Here is a 24,254-nt window from a genome sequence, read left to right on the forward strand (position 1 = left end):
ATTTTGTCGACTTTTGGTTACAGATTCTGAAGTGTCATTGAATGTGGATCGAGTTAATACATTATCAGAAATGGATGCTGAACTAGAAAGACAATTAGGTAAGACAAATGCATTTTCATAGATCATTAAAAAATAAAATAAACTTGTGGTTAAATTCTTTGATTTCAACAGAAAGTTCAGTGAATCTGAAGATGGTTTTAAGAAGACAAAGGAATGAGATGATTAAAGAATTGCTTGCGGGTTTGTAATAAAACACATCATAAAGTTAGATGTTTAAACATGTGTAAATAGTCATAGTTAATATTGAATTTGTGTAATTAAGACACTTACACATGTGTAAATAAGCTGTTTACACATGTGTAAGTAAGTTGTTTACACATGTGTAAGTAAGCTGTTTACACATGTGTAAGTAGGCTGTTTATACATGTTTTTAACTACTTTCTATTGTTTTAACAGAAAAAAGGGAAACACAGATGGTGAAAAAGGTTGCTGAAAAACAGACAAATAAACTCGAAGTTGCCACATGTGAAGGTTTGTAATATAAAAAATATATAATAAAATTTACACATGTGTAAATAAGATATTTACACGTGTAAGTAATCTGTTTACACATGTGTAAACATGTGTAAATAAGTTGTTTACACATGTGTAAATAAGATATTTACACATGTGTAAGTAATCTATTTACACAAACATGTGATAGTGTAATCTGTTTACACATATGTAAATAAGTGTAAAGATGTTTACACATGTGTAAGTAATCTGTTTACACATGTGTAAACATGTGTAAATATGTTGTTTACTGTAAATAAGTTGTTTACACATGTGTAAATAAGATGTTTACACATGTGTAAATAAGATGTTTACACGTGTAAGTAATCTGTTTACACATGTGTAAACATGTGTAAATAAGTTGTTTACACATGTGTAAACATGTGTAAGTAATCTGTTTACACATGTGTAAGTAATCTGTTTACACATGTATAAGAAATCTGTTTACACATGTGTAAATCATCTTGATTAGCGTTGAATCAGAGTGATCAATAAGTTTACACGTATGTAAATCATCCTGGTTAGTAATGAATTTGAGTGATTAGTCAATCTACACATGTGTAAGTAATCTAAGTTGATGATTAGTGATTAAGATGTTTACACAAACTGCTACTAATGCATATTACTTAAGAAGGTGGTTTAAAATAGTTTTGTGTATAATTTGAAATAGGAGGCAAAAAGAGGAAAAGAAAAGAAGCGGTTACGAGAATCATGGTAGGCACGTTTTCCACACAATTTGCAATTCCTTTTTTTCTTCTTGCTCTACATCGCTATCTTCATCACTATCTTCATCGATATCTTCATCATTTTCTTCATTATTATCTTCGTCACCGTGACTTTGTTTACGTTTTTGTTTTTTCTTTTTTTTTTGTAGGACAGTTACGAGAATCATGGTAGGCACGTTTTCCACACAATTTGCAATTCCTTTTTTTCTTCTTGCTCTTAACCTTGGCTTTCTCTCCCGGGCCAATCAAACGACGAGATCTCCCACATCCTTTATTCCTAATACCTTGGGGAGCCACAAAAGAAACACTATCAGGTTGTGATTCTCCAACCAATTCTTCAAAGACACCACCTTTATTGTTAGAACTTGGATCAGTTGGGACCTCTTCAAAAATTTTGTTCTTAATAGCCTTGATTTGTTCCACAAACCAAGCAAGCTTTACTGAATCACCCCGTAATCGATCACCACACTGCTGAGCTAAATTCAGCGCCTCTGACCTAAGCTTAAAGCTTTCTGAGCTGTCAACACCATAACGGAATTCAAGGTTGAACACTTTCTTAGGCAATGCATCTTTTTTCCACCTTGGAGCTATATACTTGTCAGGAATTTTGTTTATGCCTCGAAATCGGTATGCAGAAAAAACATGACGACATAGATATCCAATGCGTGTAAATAACATACATGAGCATGTAACTGAGTTATCACTCATATTGATCTTAACCTGCAAATATAATAACTCTCTATTATGACACATTGATAATGGTATATATACCTAAACAAATGAAGAATAAAGCAGAAATAAAAATATGAAACAAACAAAATTACCGTGTAATCACCAATAACGGTCCCTTTTTCAAAGTGAGAAACCGTATAATGTTCATAACCATCAACAACATCAGGTCTACCATTCATACATGATAATAAGGCTTTAGATATCTCCTTTTGGACTTCCTTAAAAATGCTTCTGGTGTATACAAGTGCTGCATGTGCTTCTATAGGTAACGGAGTGGATAAGGCGGCAGATGTTGATTCGGTTTTATGCTCAGAAATCCGTTGCCAGTAGCGTTGACCATCAATTGCTATCTCAAAACATAACATAAACTGAACCAAAGTATTCGATGCGCTAGAGTTTACCTTAGAAAGTGCGTTTGAACTTTCGCATCTAGACGTTGTTTTCATTAAACAACACATTGGTATGTCCCTAAAATAACCTGGGACCCACTGATCTCTAATAGAAAACATATCAGACAACCACTTGTGACGCTGCAAGTTGCAATCATTTATCAATAACTCCCATCGCTTCTCAAACGTGGCAGGAGTGATAAAAACATTCCAGACCAACTTATGTATACGTACCCTCAAGTTGGTATTCTGTAACACATCACCATCAATCTGTAGATACAATTTTTAAAAATAAAATACCATTATTACACACGTTTAATAAAAACACAGAAACTAGAAAAACATAAATACACATGTGTAAAACTGACAAGATTAATTATTTTTAAATTAAATGTACCTTATGAGGAAGTTTATCCATAATATGCCACATACATAGACGATGGACAGATTCATTGAAAACTTTAGCTATGGCTTGTTTCATTGTCGGGTCTTGGTCGGTTAACACTAGCCTCGGTTGTTTACCTGAGAATTTATAAAACAAAGTTACGCTATTCTTATGGTGTAAAACATAAACTTTGTGAAGCAAAGTTACACATGTGTAAAATAGAAACACTTACCATGTGCTTCAAGAAATTGTTCCAACATCCATGTGAACGACTCAATAGTTTCATCATAAAGAAGAGTAGCCGCAATTGTTACGCAATTCTTATGGTGATCAACCCCCGTAAAAGGAACAAAAATCATATTATACCTACAACATAATGATAAATAAAAAATCAAAAAATACACAACTGAAAATAGAAAAAAAAAAACAAACAAATTCTTACTGGTTAGTACTGTAGGTGGCATCAAAAGCTAACACTTCGCCAAAAACTCTGTAATTGCACTTCATAACCTCATCTACCCAAAATAAGGACCTAAGCTCTCCACGACGAATTATGTAATGGCAATAGTAATTTCCTAATTAACTTTACGTTTATCCATCATATTTACAACCATTTGAACATCTCCTTTACCAATGAAAGCTCTTAAATCCTTGCTGAAATTTTTATATTCTATCCTGGTACCACGGACGTTGTGTTGTCCCCCTTTCAAAACAGTTTGCATCTTAAAGGCAGTTGACGGGCCAACTTTAGCTAAACTTAGCCTATGAATGAAATCTTGGTCGCTAAATTCTAGTTGCCGCCTCTTGCGCGTCAAATCCATGTTCTCAATTGAAACTAACGGGTGATTATGAGACTCAACAAATCCAAATAACTGTAAACCAGGATAACCCTTGAAAACTTTAACCTTTATTTTAGCTTTACAGTCTGAAACCTTGTAATTAGTGCTACGAGGCAACTTGGAAGATGACTTCAAAAGCATTGAATCAACATTTTGGCAATTGGGCTTTCCCGATCTACTACAAACAATATACCTAAGTGTAACAGTACCATCTTTTGATTTCTTAGTTGTCGACAACCTAATATCAAACCCAGCTTTCTCAGCATGTGACTGTGACTGATACATGGAAATTGCATCTTCCTCTTTAGCAAATACCGTACCCAAAACAGGTCTATACGCTTCCAATACATTGGGTATCCAATATCTAGTGCCATTCGGTGAATGATAAAAAGTACTACAAACCGATTCCTGAAAATCTTGTATATGTGGCTCTACAAGAACATAAAATAGAATATATGGAACATCGGATTATGATATGATAAAGACTTGGCATCAATAACACAAAGAATAGCACAAACAGTTACACGTGTGTAAATATGAACAAGATGAAAAGAAAGCCATCAGCAGTTACACATGTGTAAATCTGAACAGGATGCTTTTACACATGTCTGCTTTCAAGATCTTAAACAACCACACAAGCCTCATTTGTTTGTATGTGATTACACATGTGTAAAGCAGAACAACAAGTCACAAAACTAATTTAAGTCGAAACAATACAACATAAATGATAAAACATCAAGGCACACACAATTCAGAAGAATAAACACTCATACTGATATTGCATTAAAATAAGAAACAACTACACAAATAAGTACAATACAAACAAATACATACACACTAAAATTACTTGTAAAACATGTTGAACCCTAGACTTTTATTTTTTTGGACAATTTCTAGCATCATGATAACCCCAAACACCACAAATTGTACAATAACGTTTATCGATCGTCTTATGAACATCTAGAGTAGTAGTACCTTCTTCATCAACAACATTGGTATTAATGGAATTATTTAGTGCATCATCAGAGCTATTGTTCAGTGCATCATCAGAGCCGGACACATTCGACATCATGTTGTTTTGCTCCTGAACAGTTGATTTACCAGATTGTAGATTCCTCATATTAACTACACCACCTACTTCAACCAACCCTTCAGAAAGTTCCTCATGATTAACAACATTTATGCAATTCGAATCACTATTGCTCTCAAAAGTTGTAAGACAAACCATAACTGTAATTCACCAAACAACAACAAATTAGGGCAAATTATGAGCAAACATGTAAAATCCATAGATTCAATTTGAGATTGTGAAACATATAAACAAAATCAACAGTCATTGAAAATCGAAATTCAATGAACTTGTAACAAAAACAAAAAAATCAACAAAGATTAGAATTGAATAAACAATAATCGAAAACCTGAGTTCATACCTGCAAATCACTGAGAAATCGATGATGAATATAGCTTCAGAACAGAACTGATTGAATATTAAAAAGCCCTAAAATCGTTGAATTAATCAAACGATTGAAGAAGTCATGGAGGATTTCATCTTCTTGATTTGATTTGGTAAGTGGGTGATTTCATCTTCATCTTCTTGATTTGGTAAATGGGTGATTTCATCTTATGATTTCAGATCTGGGTTTTTTTAGATACGACTAGTACAATATTAGAGAATTGTATTTTTACTAAATTGCCCTTTTCATTAAAACACAAGGGATAAAGATGAGTGGCTGAGATTTGTTCTCATGGTTCTCACAAAAATTGGGTGTTCTCATTTAAACTCTTCCCTATATATATATATATATATATATATATATATATATATATATATATATATATATATAGGGGAAGGTTCAAATGAAAACCACTAGTTATTGTGAAAACTCGAAAACTAATTAAAAAAAGCCAAAAAAACATACAAAATTTTTTTTTTTAATTTTTTTTTTGCAATCAAAATTTCGCAGGTTCTTTAATATAAAAAAAAATTTCAAAAATTTTTTTTTTTTTTGTGTAGTGCACATGTGTAATACTGCACATATGTATGTGTACTACACATGTGTATTATTACACATGTGCACTACACAAATTTTTTTTTTTTTGAAAAAAGTTTTTTTTATATATAAAAACTAGCGATTTTTATAAAAAAAAATTGAAAAAAAATTTTTTTTTGTGTGTTTTTTAGGCTTTTTTTAGTTAGTTTTCGAGTTTTCACAATAAAAGTGGTTTTCATTTGAACCATCCCCTATATATATATATATATATATAGATAGTTGCTTGAAATAAAATAAGCAAATTTATTGCTTATAAACCATTAGGTTTACCTAAGTCACAAATAAATAAAATTTTCAAATGAAACCGATATTTTACACCTTTAGCCACTTTTCAAATAAAACTACCCTACCCCTCACAAAAAAAAAAAAAAAAAAACCCTACCATTTTTAGGTACTCTTGATATTTACAAAGATTACGTTAAAATGGAGGAGGTTTGGTTATTTGTCAAGCATATGGTAGAAGTAAATTCCGTACCAGGATCGAGCGTTTCACTTATACATCTTCGCACTACAAAAAAATGAGTATTGGAGACTAAAAAATCAATCTCTCATACATCTAAATCAGTCTCTAATAGTTATCAGGAATTGATTTACCAGTCCCAACTAGTGACAAATATCTAGTCCTAAATAGTAGTTTTAGTAATTGAGCATCAGTCTCTATTGGATATCACCTACATGAACTAACATTTAGTCTCTAATGCATACAAATTCAGTCTTAAACGTGTCCCCTAATACAATATCATTTCACTCCCCAATGCATTTTTTTTTGTGCCCGAAAATTATTCTCTAATGCTACAATAAATCAGTCACCAATTTATTTCTTTAGAGACTAAAATCAGTTCTTTAAGCATCTAGTCTGTCACTAATACGTTTCATTACGTTCAAGTTTCTATTTCAAGTCAGTCGCTAATAAGATGTTTCAGCCACTGAGAATTAGTCTCTGATTCTATGTCATTTTTGTCCTTAATATGTTCCTTTTAGGGACTAGAAACCAATCTTAGATACCATGTCATTTTAGCAGTTGCGGCTTTGATGGTGTGCAGGGAGGACCTCCGCACAAGGCCCGTGATTTCAAGGGACTCCTGATTTAAAAAAATATCCGATATATATATAGGGAGCCGCTAAAATGAAAACCATCCCAGTTGTAAGAGCCGCGAGAACCACTCTCAACCAATCAGATTATGCCAACTAAAAGTGTAGTTTGGTCATTTACCCCGAATGTCAAATCTCCCCCTCTCTATATCTGCATTTAAAGACATGACACTTTGTCTCTCTCCTCATTTATTTTCTTTCATCTTATCTCTCCTCGTTACTTAAAACAAGACAGACCTTCATCAACTTCTTCATCCAAACCTATAACCCACCACCATATTCTTCATCCCAACCCATAACCCACCACCATATTCATCACCACCCCCGAACCCCTCTCTGCTGCTAATCCGATTTGTTGTTTTCGGTGCAGACAAGACACGCCCACAACCCCATTCTTCTCCAGTGAGCCACACTCTCCACTCACCTGATTTAGAGAGAGGAAAGAGAGCCACCGCCACGGCGGCGGGACCAGAAAAAAACAGGGAGATAGAAGGAGGGAGAGAGGGTGTGACGGAGGAAAGAAGGGACCGGTGGTTCGTGGCGAGACGTGCCGGAAGACGGTGGTGGGGCGGGTGGTGTGTTCGGAAGTCGGTGGTGGGGCAGGTGGTTGGTGGGGAGATGATGCCGGGTAACGGGTCATCCTCAGTTGGTGTCCTTACCGATCATCCTTCTTTCATCCGGTGTGTGGTCTTTCATCATGTAACAGGTCATCCCCAGTTGGTGTGTGATCTTGAGATGGATATCTATTTTTTTGAATATTCAAAGAAAATTAATTGATAGAAGTAGATTTGATCTTATGAGTAAAAAAAAAATATCAAGCAAGTGCGAGATGAAAGAAATATACAGATTTCTTTTTTTATTGGCTTGATATAAAACTCTATAACTGAAAGAAATATACAGATATTTTACACCTGTTTTTGCAGATTTGTGGTTGAAAACTTGATTTTAGAGAAACTGTTGATTTTGGGGTGCCGGTGCTGCCCCGTGGTGCCTGCGCGTTGGTGCCCCGTGGTGCCCGCGCAGTGCCGGTGGTCGATTGAAGTGTGGTTTTGCGTTTGTGGCGGTGATGATGCGAAAAAAACGGATTTTTTAATTACGATGGCGCGGCAAGGACGGCGGAGGGTAGGTTTTTGAACTTGCAACCCCACTTTTGCAGTCTCTGATTATCGGAAAATCTGAGCCAAATCCCGTTTTTTTTTCGAGGTACACTTTGTTTTGATGTTGTTGGTTTTTTAATTTTTTCCCCTAGTCGATGATGATAACAATATATCTGAGACACCTCTCGAGTTTGCGATTTCTGGGTGCGTTCGTTTTTGCGTAAAAAAGTTTTTATAAAAAAAAAGTTAAACCGTAAACTTTTTAATGTAAACCGTAAACTTTTTAACGTAAAACGTAAAACGTAAAAAGTTTTTCATAAAACGTAAAACGTAAAACGTAAAAAGTTTAACGTAAAATGTAAAAAGTTTAACTTAAAACGTAAAAAGTTTAAAAAGTTTAACGGAAAACGTAAAAAGTGTAAAAAACGGCGTGTTAAAAAACGTGAAAAAACGGCGCAAAACGACGTGTAAAAACAGCGTGTAAAAGACGTGTAAAAACGGCGCGTTAAAAGAACGTGTAAAAAACGACGCTTGAAAAAACATCGCGTTAAAAAAATGACGCTTGAAAAAGCCCAGCGTAAAAACGGCGCGTTAAAAAATGACGCCTGAAAAAGCCCGGCGTGCAAAAACTGCCGCGCAAAAAAATTGTTTTGTTAAAAAAATTTAAATTCAAAAATTCTTTTTAAAAAATAAAAACTAATATAATAAAACAAAAAAGTAATAAAAAATAATAAAGACAAAAGACAAAATAGAGTAATTTACTAAACTAACCATTTGGATTAAAATATTAAAGACATAATAAGACAAAATGTATTTAATATTCATTTTAGTTACTTTTAATCTCATCCATCCATCTTTTTGATCTAACGGTTAGGAACTGGTTCTCGCGGTTCTTACAACTAGAGGTGGTTTTCATTTTAGCGGTCCTTTCTCTCTCTCTCTCTCTCTCTCTCTCTCTATATATATATATATATATATATATATATATATATATATATATATAGAAACGGGATCGGGAGAGAACGATCAAAAGTGTGAGAACGGTGAGAACGCTTCTTGGACCAACACGTGTCACGCCGCTTAGAAAAGGGCGGAGGGGCTTTTTTGTCCTTTCATCTTCTGCTTTTCATGTTCCGCTTTTTCCCAATGTTGTTTTAATTTTTGGTTTTTGAGATTTTTGGCGTTAACCAATTTCAATAATTAATGGCGTTTTAATGGTTCCATTGTATCAACATTTTGGTGTTTATGGCGTTATTCACATCGTATGCCAATGGAACCCAGGGGGCAGGAAATCTATTTGAATGGCGTTTTCCAAGGCGTTTAAACAAGTTGGCCTATTGATCTGTTATTTTTTATAAACATTTTGGCGTTTGTGGTAGCTTGGCGTTTTACTATTGTTAAATTATATTTCAACCACAGGAAAAAAATACAAGGGAAGGAAATAAATTACAAATCCTAATCGGATCTCTTTTCCCAATGTTCAGTGTCATCAGAGTCTCTCTTCTTTAATAGTACAAGAACTGTCATCAAATATATGGCGTTTTATGTAAAACTTCACAAACCCATGGGTTTACTTTTTTTGCCTGCTCGTGTGTTGAACTGTGTTTTTGTGTGGATGTTTCGGGACATAGATCTATGGCGTGTGAGTGGGTTTTTCGCTTTTTCTTTATCTGGATCTTCATCTTTATAGTGAACCCACTCTTCAGTGTCATTGACCTCTTCTCCTCATCCAAACCTTCTTCAAGAACAAAAAAAATACAAAATGCCATATGACTGGCATCAGTATCTTTTTCCTGAAATTTTGTCCATCTCATGCAGCAAAATCTTTTCTGAGGTACTTCCCTCTGATAACAATTCATTCAATTTATTTGTTGGCGTTTTATAGTGGGTAGTGGGTGGTATTTAGTAGTATTTGGCGTTTGTTTTTTTTGGTTTGATCAAATGGAAGTTGCTGATATGTATCATTTTATAGTATGTCTTTTTGGCGCCTAAATTAGGCGGTGCATTATTATAATAAATTATTTTGTCTTTTCAGTTACTGTTTTGTAATTAATGTTTTTGATAAGCTTTTATCTCTGAAGTCTGCAACACCTCCCATCTTTCAAGTTTGGCGTTTTAGATTCTTTAGTATATAATGATTTTGTATTTACTGTTTCTAGTTAGATTTTCAAGTTTGCTTTCTATTTTTTTTTCTTATTTTTCTTTGGGTTCTTTATAATAATTTTTTAAAGTAATTTTATTATAGTTTGGCAGTTTTTTGGTGGTGTTTAACTGAATGATATCGTTTTCAACAAGGATTTTGGTTGTTTTGGCGTTTTTATTATATATGGCGTTTTATTATATAACAATTAACTGAAAAGGAAAAAAAAAGAATACATAAACAATTGATCTTCCAAATCTTCTCTGTCTGCAGTCTCTTTCTTTCTCTTTTTTTGAATCATATTAACTGGCTGGTTCGACTTTCGTATGATTCATTTTGTTTTTTTGTTTTTCAAGTAGTTTTTTGTGTTGCTGTTTGGAAGCATACAGTCTGACATCAGCATCTTTTTCTTGAATATTTGTCTATCTCATGCAGCAAAATGTTATTGAGTTTATATCCTTCAGCCAACAATGTTGAATTTTTACAATCAATGATGTTTGATTTTTTAACCTTTTTGGCGTTTTACCGATAAAAAGAACGCCACGAAATAATATCACCTTAAACCTCAAATTTTGATCATGCTAAAATCAATAATGCTTTGCTGTATGAGATGGAAAACATTGTTAATCCTCGGTTAAGAAAGATAACTGACAATGTTGTCCGCCCCATACTGTTAAACTTTATTGACAACAAACCTCAATAATGTTTTTGTATGTTTTGGCGTTATAAATTTGATGGAAGTTTAGGATAAGTCAATGAGATTTTATTAAATGAAATGGACTATATCCTCACTTTATGATTTTGTCTATTTCATTGAGCGAAATCTTACTGACAGCCAAACTGAATTTCAAAAAAAAAAAAAAAGTTTTTTGGGTTGAAGGTATTTGATGTTTGGGTTTTTTGGCGTTTCTATGGTGAATGGGTTATATGAAATATGGTGTTTGGGTTTTTGTGTGTGTTTTTAGCTGAAGGTCTGAGATGTTGTATATATAGGATTTTTTTGGCGGTTTTTTAAGGCGGGATTTTACTATAATTAAGTTTGGCGTTTTATATTTAATGGCGTTTTACTTAGAATAGTCTGTGATTTTTGTTTTTGGCGTTTTATTTTATGATTTGGCATTTTATGTGGAGTAGTCAAAAGACCCCTTTTACCCTTAATGAAGCGCATCCACGTAATAAAATTGATATTATTTACGAAAACGCCACCGCGCCAATCTAGTCCATAGATTGTTTTGGTCGGACGATCGTTAAGCGTTCTCACCGTTCCTACACTTTTGATCGTTTTCTCTAAATCCCGACCCTATATACATATATGTTACTTTTTTAGAGTTAAATGCCATTTTAGTCCCTATGTTTTGGACCATTTTACCAGTTTAGTTCAAAGGTTTCATTTTTCACCTGTGGATCCAAAAAGGTTTCACCGTTGCCATTTTAGTCCACTGGGTTAACTTCATCCATTATTTATGTTAACGAGAAGGGCAATTCGGTTACTTTATATGTAATTCTATTAACTAGAAGAGCAATTCGGCCATATAAAATGACCAAATTCCAAGGCGGCTAAGAGAATGAAGAAATGGGCAGATGATAAAAGGCGACATGTGGAATTCCAAGTCGGGGACCAAGTCATGGTGAAACTTTGCCACAACAATTCAAGTCACTAAGGGGCGTGCACAGGGGACTCGTAAGGAAATATGAAGGACCCTTTCCAGTAATCGCTCATGTAGGCAAAGTATCTTACCGACTACAATTTCCGCCCAAGTTAAAGATTCATCCAGTCTTCTATCTGAATTATCTCAAGCCATACCATGCCGACGAGGAAGACTTAAATCGAGGAGTATCTAAGCGGGCACCAACAGCTATTGTAACATCTTTCGATCGAGAGGTTGCTGAGATCGTATCTGACCGCACCATCCGACGACGAGGAGTGCCAAGCTACAAGGAGTACTTGATCAAGTGGAAGAACTTACCGGATAGTGAAGCAAGCTGGGAAACAGAAGATTCACTATGGCAGTTCAGGGACGAGATCAAGAGGTAACGTGAAGGCACGACGAGGAAATTACTAAACGTATCAAGACTCCCTCCTTAGCCACTTTTGTCCTCAGGAGTGAGCTCTGTGAAGTCCGGAAAATGCAGTTTCAATTCATCCAAGAATTCCCACGTAGCATCTTGAGTAGTCTGATCCTTCCAATGTATTAACACTTTCATTGCTGATGATGAAGCCAAAACCCAATAGGACCATTACCTTGCCTGATGGAATAAGTTGAAGTACAATTATAGTCTAGAAGTCCCCCCCCCCCCCCTAAAGCCTCACAAACAACCACCCAAAATGTTGGAACAGAACTGTTGTCTCAAAGAAGAGTGTTGGATTGTCAAAGTACTGGTTAACTAATCAACAACTAAGTCAACTAAAGTCAAATATGAAGACTAGAAGACCAAGTCAATAAGTCAACAATAGACCAGAAGTAGTGGATTCCTAAAAGTGTTGGAATCCTCCAGCAGTTTAGGAATCCAGCTATTATCTCTTTTATATCAAAGCAGTAGTTTAATGTAACAGTACCTTTTTGTAACTATTCAACAATGTTGTTAATCGCTGGCAGTTACACCATTAATTAGGTTGTTTAGAGTCGATTTCATGGTGATGTCACCAACAATTCTCTCATCCTATATATAGTTCTTAACCTTCAATGTAACAATTAACACTTAGAGCCAAAGGCATAAGAACTAAGAGAGAGAACAACCGGTGAGGGGGAGTACATTTTGTACTATCTGATTGTATTGTAAGCATTTGAATTGGATGAAATCATTATGCAATCAATCCCAAATCCAATCGTGTTGATGATGTTGTGTTTGTATTAACTGTTTAGATTAAATTTCCATCCTGTTCTACTATTTAATCAAACACACACATTTCACACTCTCAAATCCAACAAAAACTGCTGGAAGGATTCCAACACTTTTGTAATCCAGTTTTTACGTTCTTGTGTTGACTTGTGGACTTTGTTGACCCACACTTTTACATTGCAACACATTGTACTTGTCTTCATGTTTATTTGATGCTCAAGTTCTATTCCAATAGTTTAGGTGGCTGTTTTGAAGCCTTCAAGGGGGAAATTTCTAGACTGTGAATGTACTTCAGCTTATTTCAACAGGCAGGGAAGATGGTTTCCTTGAGTTTTGTCTTTCATCATCAGCAGATCTTACATAGCTCAACACTTTCGAATTTAAAATCACAGGGGCGTAGCCTATGCCTACCTGGGCGTAGCCTACACCTAACAACATATTTCTATACTGATTTCACTTTCTCACTAGCTCATTCCCTCATTTTCGATTCCGTCTTTTGATGTCGTTTCACCTTTTACCTAAGAATCATTAAAGATCATCAAAAGTAACAATATTCCATGTGGAACAATAATCAAAACCATTGAATTACCCATTTTAAACATGTAAAACTAACCGACCCGTCAGAGAGCATGTGGCCTACGGCCTGCCAACACCATCTAATTCTGTAATTTTTGTGATATTAAACAACAACTATTTTGTTCACGAAGAAATTAGAATTAAAATCTTACACTAATTTGCTAATTATGAAAAAGTATTGTAGGGGCTTAGTTGTATATTTAGTGATTCGAGAAGAAAGAGGGTACCAATGACTGTAGAACACAAATATCACATAAAACGACTCGAGTACCCTTCTTTGCATAAATTGAAGGCTACATATGAAATAAATGGCAATTAGTACTAATTAAAACTGAATCCTTGATATGATAATATGATGGCTAGAAAGTGTCCTATGGTGCCGGTGAGCTGTAACTCAACTGATATTGGAGAGGGAATGAATATTTGAGTTTGCGGCCTAAGGTCTCAAGTTCAAATTGTATCCCAACCAGGTTTTACCACAGTGGACTTTCGATGGTGGGTTTCCCCGAAACTGGTGATAGTGGGCTTGAGTCATGCAACGTTGTCTACGGTTATGAGGTCGCCTTTTGCCATTAAGTTACCAAGGATAGCGAACATTTTTTTCGTTGACTGTAAAAGAAAAAAAAATATGTCCCATGGTAATTAGTAGGAACTAAATATTGACCCTTGATAACATAATAAATCGTAATTAGTACTAATTAGATATAAACCCATAGACTTTCGTCAATGCATCACACTTGATATGCATTTAGACTACGTGGCAAAATCAATTGCAAATGCTGCATCAGAGGAGCTTAGCATTTAGATAAGTGCACGTCTAGGTGTACAGAATGCATTTAGGGTCTGTTTTGTATAGTGTATTGGAATAGATGAGGTAATGGAATTAACGAGAGAATGCAATGGTTCATTATCATTCTATTTTTTGTTTGGTTACCATGTGTTAATGGAATGAATTATTATTGTGTATTATTTGGTAGGCCAGAAATACGAAGAAATAAAATCAGCGGTGAGTGGTGGTGATGATCGGTGGTAGTGATTGTGGGTGATTATAGGTGGCGATGGTGGGTGGCGGCGAGTGGCGATGCGGCGACGACGACAGATGGCGGTAACGGGGCTGGCGGCGACGGCCGTCGGTGGTGATTGGTGGCGGCATAGGTGGCAGCAGGTGGTGTTTGGTGGCGTCCACGGTGGTGGTGGGTGGCAGCGGCGAGTGGCGTTGGCAGCAGTGGTGGTTGGTGGTGGCGGTGCGCACCAAAAGTGGCGGGTGGGTGGCAGCGGCGGTGGTGGTGGCTTTCGGGGTGGTAATGGAGGCGGTGGCGGGTTGCGGCTGAGGGCGGCGATAGCGTCAGTGGTAGGTGGTGGTGGTTATGGGTGGTGGCGCAGATGGTGGGTTGTTGATGAATGGTGCAAGAGAGGATGCAATGAAAAAAACATGGGGGGTGGTTGGAATGATTTTGAGTGAATGGAATGTCTTTTGGAATGGGTGATTCCATTCCATTGATCAACTAAACACTCTTTTCTTTATTCACTCGTAATGACATTCAATTCTGTCTTTCATTCCTGCATATCAAATACTACCTTAAGGATAGTGGGGCCTGCTTGCTATTAAATAAAAAAATGTTTTCTAATTTTTCCAAAATAAAAGAAACTGTAGGATATTTGTAGTGTAACTATTGATAAGGATATTTGTAGGATTAGAGAGAAAGACTTATTTTTTGGTGCATTTATAGAAATCTGATGTAACACACCAAATGTGTTTGTAGATGCATTTAGCAGTTTATATTGGTGATCATCAATTAAACACATCAAAGGTTGCAATTTCAAACACCTTTTGTTTGTTATTTTTGGTTTACTTTATTTTATACTAATGGATCCTTAGCAGAAGATTTCAAAAGTAATCAGGCCATGTGGGGGTGTTATGTGACAAGTGACGAAACACGTAAGAGAGGTTATATAACTTGAGTGTGTAGTGAGGATATATATATATATATATATGTATGGGGCTTTATATATATATGTATGTATGTATATATATGTGCGTGAGTGTGGAAGAATGGGAAACGCCGTGAAAATTTTCGCGAGGAGGAGGGATTTTCAGCACATGGCGCCCCCCGTAATGGTGTTCAAGGGCGTTATGGGGCGCTATGATACGGCCCACTATGAGCTCGGTGCGCCTGGTCCAGTAGAGGACATCACTGAAGCAGTCCAGGAACTGCACGAGCCCAGTTCCAGTCCCAAAAGAAAGCTACCAGCCAAGTTGTTGGACTGAATTTACAAAGTGGGAGCATAGTATTCGGAAGACCAATTCATATAGTTTTAGTATTGCATTTGTTATTTAATTGTTAAGGTAGTTATGCATGATACTACTGGGAGCATGGTAGGTAGTTGCATGCATGTCTCCTAGGAATAAGGATCATGGGTATCATGTGCTCTAATCCACTGCATATTTAAATTGATGTAATTTGCTTTGAGAAATATACAGAAAATTGCTCCAAAAGTTCTTGTTTTCCCTTCTCAAATTCTTGGAGTGTTTGCCTACTAGAAAAGGCTACATCATCTTGGTGCTTTCATTCACGAATCACCTCCACCATGCCACCGCGTCGCGACCTAACCGGCACCGATGATTTCCCTCCATCCATCACGGATCAACTCAGCCAGTTGATCCAAATCACCACCACGGCCGCTACCACCGCTGCCTCCACTCAATCAGACCTCAAATCACAGTTAGCGGCCCTCGTTTAAGCCACCACCAACCTCAACGCCAAACTTGACACCCAAACGAAAACAACCACTCGTCTTGTTAATCATGTTCAGCAGTTGACCGACAACCTTGAACCGGAAAAAAAACGCTACCCGACCGCCTTCCCTAGCCCGCCAAAACAATAACCCACCAAACCCACGCCAACCAAAAATTACGTTACCTCTTTTCGATGGGTCAAATCCACTCGGGTGGATTTTTCAAGCCGACAAATATTATACTTATTATAATATTCCTCCGGCGGAACGTATTTCACTAACAGCTTTCCATTTTGTTGGTGTTGCACTTTCGTGGTACCAAAATCAATTCAATAACAATCTGCTCGGGTCATGGACAAACTTCAAACGCGAGGTAGAGCTTTGCTTCGGTCCATCATCGTATGGAAATTATGAAGCCACTTTTTTTAAACTCCAGCAAACTGCATCGGTTTCCGAATATCAAACAGAATTTGAAAAAATTAGCAATCGTGTCACCGGCTTGTCTCCGCAAACCCTAACAAACTGTTTTATCTCTGGCCTTAAACCTGAGTTACAGGCCGAACTGGCTGTCTTAAAGCCCACGCCATTTCACGATGCATGTGGACTAGCCAGGAGAGTTGAGGATAAATTTGCACATGTCAATAAGCCCAAATCCTTTTATCAGCCCAGGTCATACCCCACCCAAAATACTGCTCCTCAAACAACAATCCATCCTAATTCTCAGCCTTCTACTGCGTCCTCATCCAAACCAACCAACACGTCATCTCCTCCATTATTACCTTCTCCACCAAAGCCATTACCATTCACGAAACTCTCACCAGAAGCAATACAACAACGTAGACGCGAAGGTCTTTGTTTCCGGTGCCCGGAAAAATTCTTTCCAGTCATAAATGCTCTCCTCCACAATTTCTTCTAATCGTTGATAACGAAGACCCGCAATCCATGACTGAGACTACACCCACACCACCCATCGATGACACTATTACGGATCAATTCATGTCATTGTCTGATGCGGCCTTTTTCGGTCTCAGTTCCATGCAATCACTACGTGTTACCGGCTACATTAATGGTGTTCTGGTTATCGTTTTGATCGATTGTGGTAGCACCCACAATATAATCTAACCACGTATTGCGGCAACACTCGCCTTACCTACCCAACCCTTGCAACCATTTTCCATTATGGTTGGAAATAGCCAATTCATCCACTGTTAAGGTTTTTGTCCCGGCGTAGATGTTCAACTTCAAAAAACGAATTTCACTATTCCGTTTTTCATCTTTCCTGTTCAAGGAGCCGACATCGTCTTGGGTATCGCTTGGTTAGGAACACTTGGGTCAATCATGGCAAATGTTTTCATTCCACAAATCTCGTTTACACAGAACGGTCGCACCACCACTTTACGTGGTGAACCGCTCACTAGTCCAGTTTTACCGTGCTCTCTATCAACTTTACTTCGCCATGGGTCCATTGCATCCTTTCACATGCTCACTGTGGAAAAACCTAACAGCGGCACAACCAACTCCGCCACCACGATGACATCTGACCCCAACATCATCGCTCTTTTGGAACTGTTCCAACCCGTTTTCTCCGAACCGCAATCCTTACCGCCGACCTGTTATCACGATCACCACATACCACTCACAAATAACAACCAACCCGTCAACGTAAAACCATACCGCTACCCTCATTTTCAAAAACAAATCGTGACCCAACTCATTTCCGAAATGCTTAACAGTGGCATTATTCGGCCGTGCCAAAGTCCCTTTTCATCACCGGTTCTTTTGGTGAAAAAGAAAGATGGATGTTGGCGTTTTTGTGTTGACTACCGTGCACTTAATGCCGTGACAGTCCGTGATCGCTTCCTTATTACCACTATCGATGAACTTTTGGATGAGCTTCATGGTGCAACCTTTTTTTCAAAAATTGATTTACTGTCCGGTTATCACCAAATCCGAGTCGTCCCGGATGACATACACAAAACCGCTTTTCGCACTATGGATGGCCATTACGAGTTTGTTATTATGCCCTTCGGCCTCACTAATGCACCCTCCACCTTTCAATCCGCCATGAACGATTTGTTTCGCACCGTACTTCGTAAATTCGTTTTGGTTTTTTTATGACATCCTCATTTACAGTTCCTCACATGAAGAACATTATAATCACCCCAAAACTTCTAAGTGTACGTTTGATGTATCCAAAATCTCATTTTTAGGCCATAAAATCTCATCTCATGGAGTCGCTCCCGAACCTGATAAAATTGATGCCATTCAAAGATGGTCAGTACCCCATTCTTTTACCACACTTCGGGTGTTTTTGGGACTCACCGGTTACTACCGCCGGTTCGTTAGCGGGTATGCTCAAATTGCTGCACCACTCACTAACATTTAAAATGCAAAGAATTTGCATGGAATTCTAAGGCTACTGAGCTTTCATGCAACTCAGGAAAAATATGCAAGACTTGGTCATACTTGCTTTACTCAATTTCAGTGAGCCTTTTGATGTCACCACAGACGCTTCGGGTCAAGCTATCGGGGCCGTTCTGTCTCAACAAAACCAACCGATCGCTTTTTTCAGTAAAAAAATGTGTTCGACCATGCAATCTCAGTCCACTTACACGAAAGAGTTATACTCCATTACCGAGTCCGTAAAAAATGGCGTCAATATCTTCTGGGTCGTCATTTCCGAATCTATACCGACCACCATAGCCTTAAACACATTTTATCCCAAACCATCCAAACACCCGAACAATAGAAATGGCTCACCAAACTTATGGGGTTCGATTTCGAAATTCATTTCAAACCCAGCAAAGAAAATACAGTAGCCGACGCTCTTAGCCGAATGGACATTCCATCCTTGTTGTCCATTTCATACCCAACGGCTACGTGGTTTGCCGAACTTTTTTTGTACTATGTCTCTGATAAAGTGGGCAGCCAATTGGTTCAGAAAGTTCAACAGGATCCATAGGGATTTCCTCACCATGTTTTTCGTGACGGTCTGATGTATCTTTATGGCAAGTTACTTGTTCCGCTTATTTCGGACTTACGGGTTTGCCTTATCGAGGAGTTTCACACTTCTTTTTTGGGCGGTCATTCCGGTTACAATCCAACAACCAAGCGACTTGCTTCTTCATTCACTTGGCTCGGATTAAAAAAAGATGTCGTTACTTTCGTCAAAAATTGCCACATTTGCCAAACCATTAAAACCCCTAATCATAAACCATATGGCCTGTTACAACCCTTGCCCACTCCCGAACATCCTTGGGTCGACATCTCTATGGACTTCATTACGGGTATACCGAGTTCAAGGGGTAAAACCACTATTTGGGTAATAGTCGGCCGTTTTCTAGATTCGCTCACTTCATTGCTTTACCTACAACTTATACGACCGTCTCATTAGCATCCATTTTTATGAAAGAAATTTATCGTTTACACGGGTTGCCAAAAAAAATCGTCCCGGATCGTGATTCGATATTCGTGAGAAAATTTTGGCGCGAGTTGTTCAAGCAAATGGGCAATAAATTGTTACACTCTAGTGCTTACCATATGCAAACGGGCGGTCAAACGGAAGTTGTGAACCGCGGTTTAGAAATGTATTTACGAGCATTTGTGGCGGATGCACCAAAAACTTGGGAACGATATCTTTACTTGGCTGAGTTTTCTTACAATATGAACTCGCGTTCCGCTATCAATATGTCTCCGTTTCAGGCTCTTTATGGCCGGGAAGTCACAACCATCCATGATTACGTACCAGGCTCCGCCAAATCTGTAACACCCCAAAAACTCGAGTTATTCAGCTACTAGTATGTTACCACATTTAAAAGAAAGAAATGGAATAACTAGGTTATTAAACCTAGTTAAAAGTTTAGTTAAAAAAATAAGGATATGAAATTGAGTTATATAATGAATAGGTAACAAACTTGAGGGGTGGTTTTTGAATACATAGAAAGATTATATATAAAATAAAAATAAAAACCCCAAATACCCATACCTGGGCGTGGGAGCGATCGACCAGAGAAGAACAAGAGAGGGGTGAAACCGTAATTCAAGAACAAACCTCAAATTGAAAGGGGGAATCAACTCTAATCTGATGCATGGACCTAATTATATGATCATCTAGCCCTAATAAACACATGGTAAGTGGTAATTTTGGATTTGATGATTTTTGTATGAATTAGGGTATGATCAATTCATGAAATTTTATGAAATCGAGCACGAATATATGTTAGTATTATCATATGGACTGTGAATTTATCAAGATTTTGGTGTTAATTGAGGTTTGAAGATGAAACCCACTTGGGCTAATGAAAGTGGCGACATGGGTATAACACCTATGTCGAATTCTTGTTCAAAAACTGATGTAGCATGTTGTATGCGATGAATGTTTGTTTGATAGTTTGAGTATGGTGTGATTTTAGGTCGATTTCAATAGTATTTGAGTTTTTAAAGGCAAGAATAGGAAGATAATGTGTTTTATGAACTTAAAACATATGATTTTCTAGTTACCAATTTACTAAACACTAAATATTGCTTCGGGTGAATATTTACAGTTGTTAAGGTGTGTTTAAAGTGTTTATATGTAATAGTTGGAAGATATACTTATCTATAAGTGGTTTGACTTCTAAAAGTCAAGCTGACCCAAAACTAGTATCTTGATAAATATGGTAATAAAATCCATAAGGTCTAATTATTATGATATTAGATGGCTAAACTAATCATCTTATGGATATGATGTAATAGCTTGACTCTTGACAAGGTACATGGGATCTTGGAGAAGAATGGGTTAAACGGATCAAGTACGCAAAGAAGCTCTAAAGGACACAAAGTAAGTAAAGCTTACATCTTTTGTAGAATATGAATTTGTTTTTATGAACTATAAATACGATAAAATCGAAATTTGGTTTCCGACGCGATATGATACATGTCGGAATAGATATAAACGATAAAAACCATGGTTAATAGTAAAAAGGGGCAAATTGGTAATTTAGTCATGAATGACTAAGATTTAATGAGTTTTCGTTAAGGTTACCTTATAGTGTAATTAATAAAAGAAATAGCGGGGTAAAATCCGAAATGGGTCGGATGCGTGAATTTGAAATTAAAATATCAAGTTTTATAAACATTAATATTTGGTTACTTAGACCACACGGGCCAAATGGTAGTGATAATACCATTTGACAAATTCGACTAATGTTTGGTTGGCAAGTCACTTGTTCATAGGAGCGAATAGCAATTTGGATAATTGCGTCGCGATGAAGTTTCGGCTAATAAAGCAGGGTATAAAAACGGGTCTATGCGTTGACTCGAGCCAGGTACGCGACGAAAAGTTTTGTTGTTGTTAATTGTTAATACGTAAATATTATAAATTGATGATATATGAAAGTTCGAGATGTAAAAATGTTTGATTTGTCTATAATAAGGATTTATGATAGACAAATCAACAAGTTGAGCAATAATTGGTGCAAACCGGGTAAATGGGTGCACAATTCCATAAGTGATAAGCCCGTGGTTACGGGTAAAGAAACATTAAACACACAAGCCGGTAGTCGGAGCGAGAATGCGAGTACATTAAAGGATTTGGGGACGGGTTGTCAAATTGAGCAATAAGTCCCATGCATAGGAATGTGATTGAAATAGGATTTATTGCTTATTAGCGAACTAATCTTGTGTATGTGTTTATACAGTTTAAATCAGTTGAAGTAATAAGTTACTAAACCATTGTCTTGAGTATGAAATGAGAATGCAGGTATTCTTTTAACGTCGTTATCAGGGTTAAAGAATTTGGAATGCACGAATGTACACGGAAAGCTTATTCGTGAGGATTAGTATGGGAAGAAGGAACGCGGACTGGCTATTGATTACGTATGTCTAGTTTAGGAATGATGTCATTGTATCTAACCGATGTATATGTATGTGGTGAATGCAGGTGGTGTGGACTTAGCATCATTACGAAGAAAAGAAGGTTTGAAGATCGAGTCAAGAGCGAGGGTTGTACGGGAAGGATCGGTCACATACTTTGACAAAAAAATATAGGTCTTGAAGTATTAATATAACAGGACGTGGTAAATCCTTTTTAATGAGTGTATGAATTTTTGTATTTGAACCTTCCTGTAAGTACTATGTCTAGTAAAGAACAAAAATTTTGGGCTCTTATTTTCCGCTGTGTCGTATTTTAAGTTATTACACGTTAGTCTTACAGGGAATTGTTCTTATTACGAACGGGTCATGCCCGAATTTTGTTAAATAATAGTATGATAATAGTCCCTTTTGGAATATGAAATTTGGGCGTTACAAGTTGGTATCAGAGCCCTGGTTTGAGGGAAATCAAGTATGAGGAGGCAAATACTTGAACTCAAACCTGCGTGCTCTTGTGACCAGGAACCCTTACAATCCAAGACTCGATCAAGATCTAAAGGTAGAAGCGAATGTAAGTGTGTACTTAAGTATGTATTTGAAGAAACTAACATTATGTTATGTGTAAAGTAAGCATAATTGCTCGGGAGAGGATGATTCGTGAATGTGGTCTAGGACCGGCACCATGGCATGTAATAAGACAATTGCCCAGGTTAGTAAATTTAACATGTGAGTGTGTGTAATAGTAAAGCCTATTAAGTGAATGAAAATTTTAAATGAAGGATAATGATGGAATAGTAATGAGGTTTTGAAATGTTAAACGTGCCGAAACTAAATTCTTCGGACATAAGGCGATGATTACATGAAGGCACGAAACTAGTATGTGGATTGCGTACCTGGCCAGTACGCAAGAAATATATAACGTTCGTGAGACCGTGATAATTGTTGCAGGTATGACCGAAAGGATTGAGTATTAGGTGGACGTGTGGGTGAGTGTCACACCCCGATTTCCACGTGTATCACCGGTGGGCCCGGAGGGGATTACCGTGACGTAGTTGGCAACAATATAGTCAAACCACAATATATAAATGCACAGCGGAAGCATAAAGATAAATATAATTCAACCATTTACTGTAATATCAAATGTATCACAAGTAGTTGAATAGTATCCACAGGAGGGATCAGAATATATAAAAATATTGTTCAACAGATAAGACATCAAGCTTGCGAGACTTCTTAAGATGCTAAGGAGCTATTGCCAGCCGATTACGTGTAGTACCTGCACTTAATCTTTTTAGGAAAATACGTCAGTTTACACTGGTAAATACATTCAATCGACACTTTTGAAAAATGTTTATTAAAATTGATTTGAATGCACGAGGCACAAATTCTTTTATAACTTGGGAAAATTATTTAAAATTATAATCTTGTGAACGAATTACATGTTCCTTCTATGCGTTAAGTAGCCCGGATCCTGTCCGGGTTAAAGATCAATAGACACACCACATTGCGTAAAACCGAGGCGGGTAAACCATCGGGTACGTCTTTTAATAGTATAGACATCATACCGGGTGTACGCCTACACCCGGGTGTCGAGGTCGTGGCCATTTCGTAAAATGATGCCAAGGATATCCGGGACATGGTCATTAACCCCCCAAAGGCTTTTAAGTAACAAGACTGTTTAAATGAGCCGATCAAATTATTCAATTAACCACCTAAGCGATGGAAGATTTGATGCTCAATCAAGCGGTATTTTATATACCGTAACCCAAGCCCGTATAAGGGAAAATAAGTTAAAAGTATTTACCTTTGCAAGTATTGTCCTTAATCAGTTAAATCACAGATATCTTTTACTGGGGCTCCTATTCTGGAACGAAGGTTTTAAAATAACCTATTAGAATTCTAACGGGTCTTTATATTAGCCGTAGCCTAGACCGGTTAGTTTCGAAGGATAGATACGGTTTAATCGCGTGAAAGGCGAAAACCGAGAATGGAATGCGATTCTGACCCAGCAAGTTTGGAGACTTGTTTTATACGGGTTTAATATTCACACTCTGAATCTTGGGGTTTAAATGGTATGGTTCGACCCGTATCGGCTAATTTATGTAAACTAGTTACATAAGCCGAACCGTGCGCGCAATAGGCGTAACGGGTAACCGTAGGAGTGCTACACTGTTTTCCTAAGTCAATACACTTTAAAGAGGTTGTGGTATCAGTAGGATACCTTCCATAATGCCCGTAATGAGTTTTAG

At 37.1% G+C, this 24,254-nt stretch overlaps 1 protein-coding gene across 1 annotated transcript; it reads right to left on the reverse strand.

The window, feature by feature from the left end:
• Positions 1–1,261: 1,261 nt before the first annotated feature.
• Positions 1,262–3,290, reverse strand: LOC110931280 (protein FAR1-RELATED SEQUENCE 5-like). The gene is made up of 7 exons (XM_022174681.2): positions 3,226–3,290; positions 3,016–3,149; positions 2,796–2,920; positions 2,633–2,668; positions 2,102–2,539; positions 1,500–1,997; positions 1,262–1,411 (listed from the first exon to the last, which is right to left on the reverse strand). Exons 1-7 carry the CDS (start codon positions 3,288–3,290, stop codon positions 1,262–1,264), a joined length of 1,446 nt encoding a protein of 481 aa, XP_022030373.2.
• Positions 3,291–24,254: the final 20,964 nt, after the last annotated feature.

This window comes from Helianthus annuus, chromosome 3 (assembly GCF_002127325.2).
Source record: "Helianthus annuus cultivar XRQ/B chromosome 3, HanXRQr2.0-SUNRISE, whole genome shotgun sequence".
NCBI lineage: Eukaryota > Viridiplantae > Streptophyta > Magnoliopsida > Asterales > Asteraceae > Helianthus > Helianthus annuus.

Coding starts and splice junctions, on each gene's coding strand:
- LOC110931280 (XM_022174681.2), bottom strand. CDS start 3,290: ATGAAGTGCAATTACAGAGTTTTTGGCGAAGTGTTAGCTTTTGATGCC. Junction 2,540..2,632: donor TACAGAATACCAACTTGAGG/GTACGTATACAT, acceptor TGCAACTTGCAG/CGTCACAAGTGGTTGTCTGA. Junction 1,412..1,499: donor GCCCGGGAGAGAAAGCCAAG/GTTAAGAGCAAG, acceptor CAAAAAAAAAAG/AAAAAACAAAAACGTAAACA.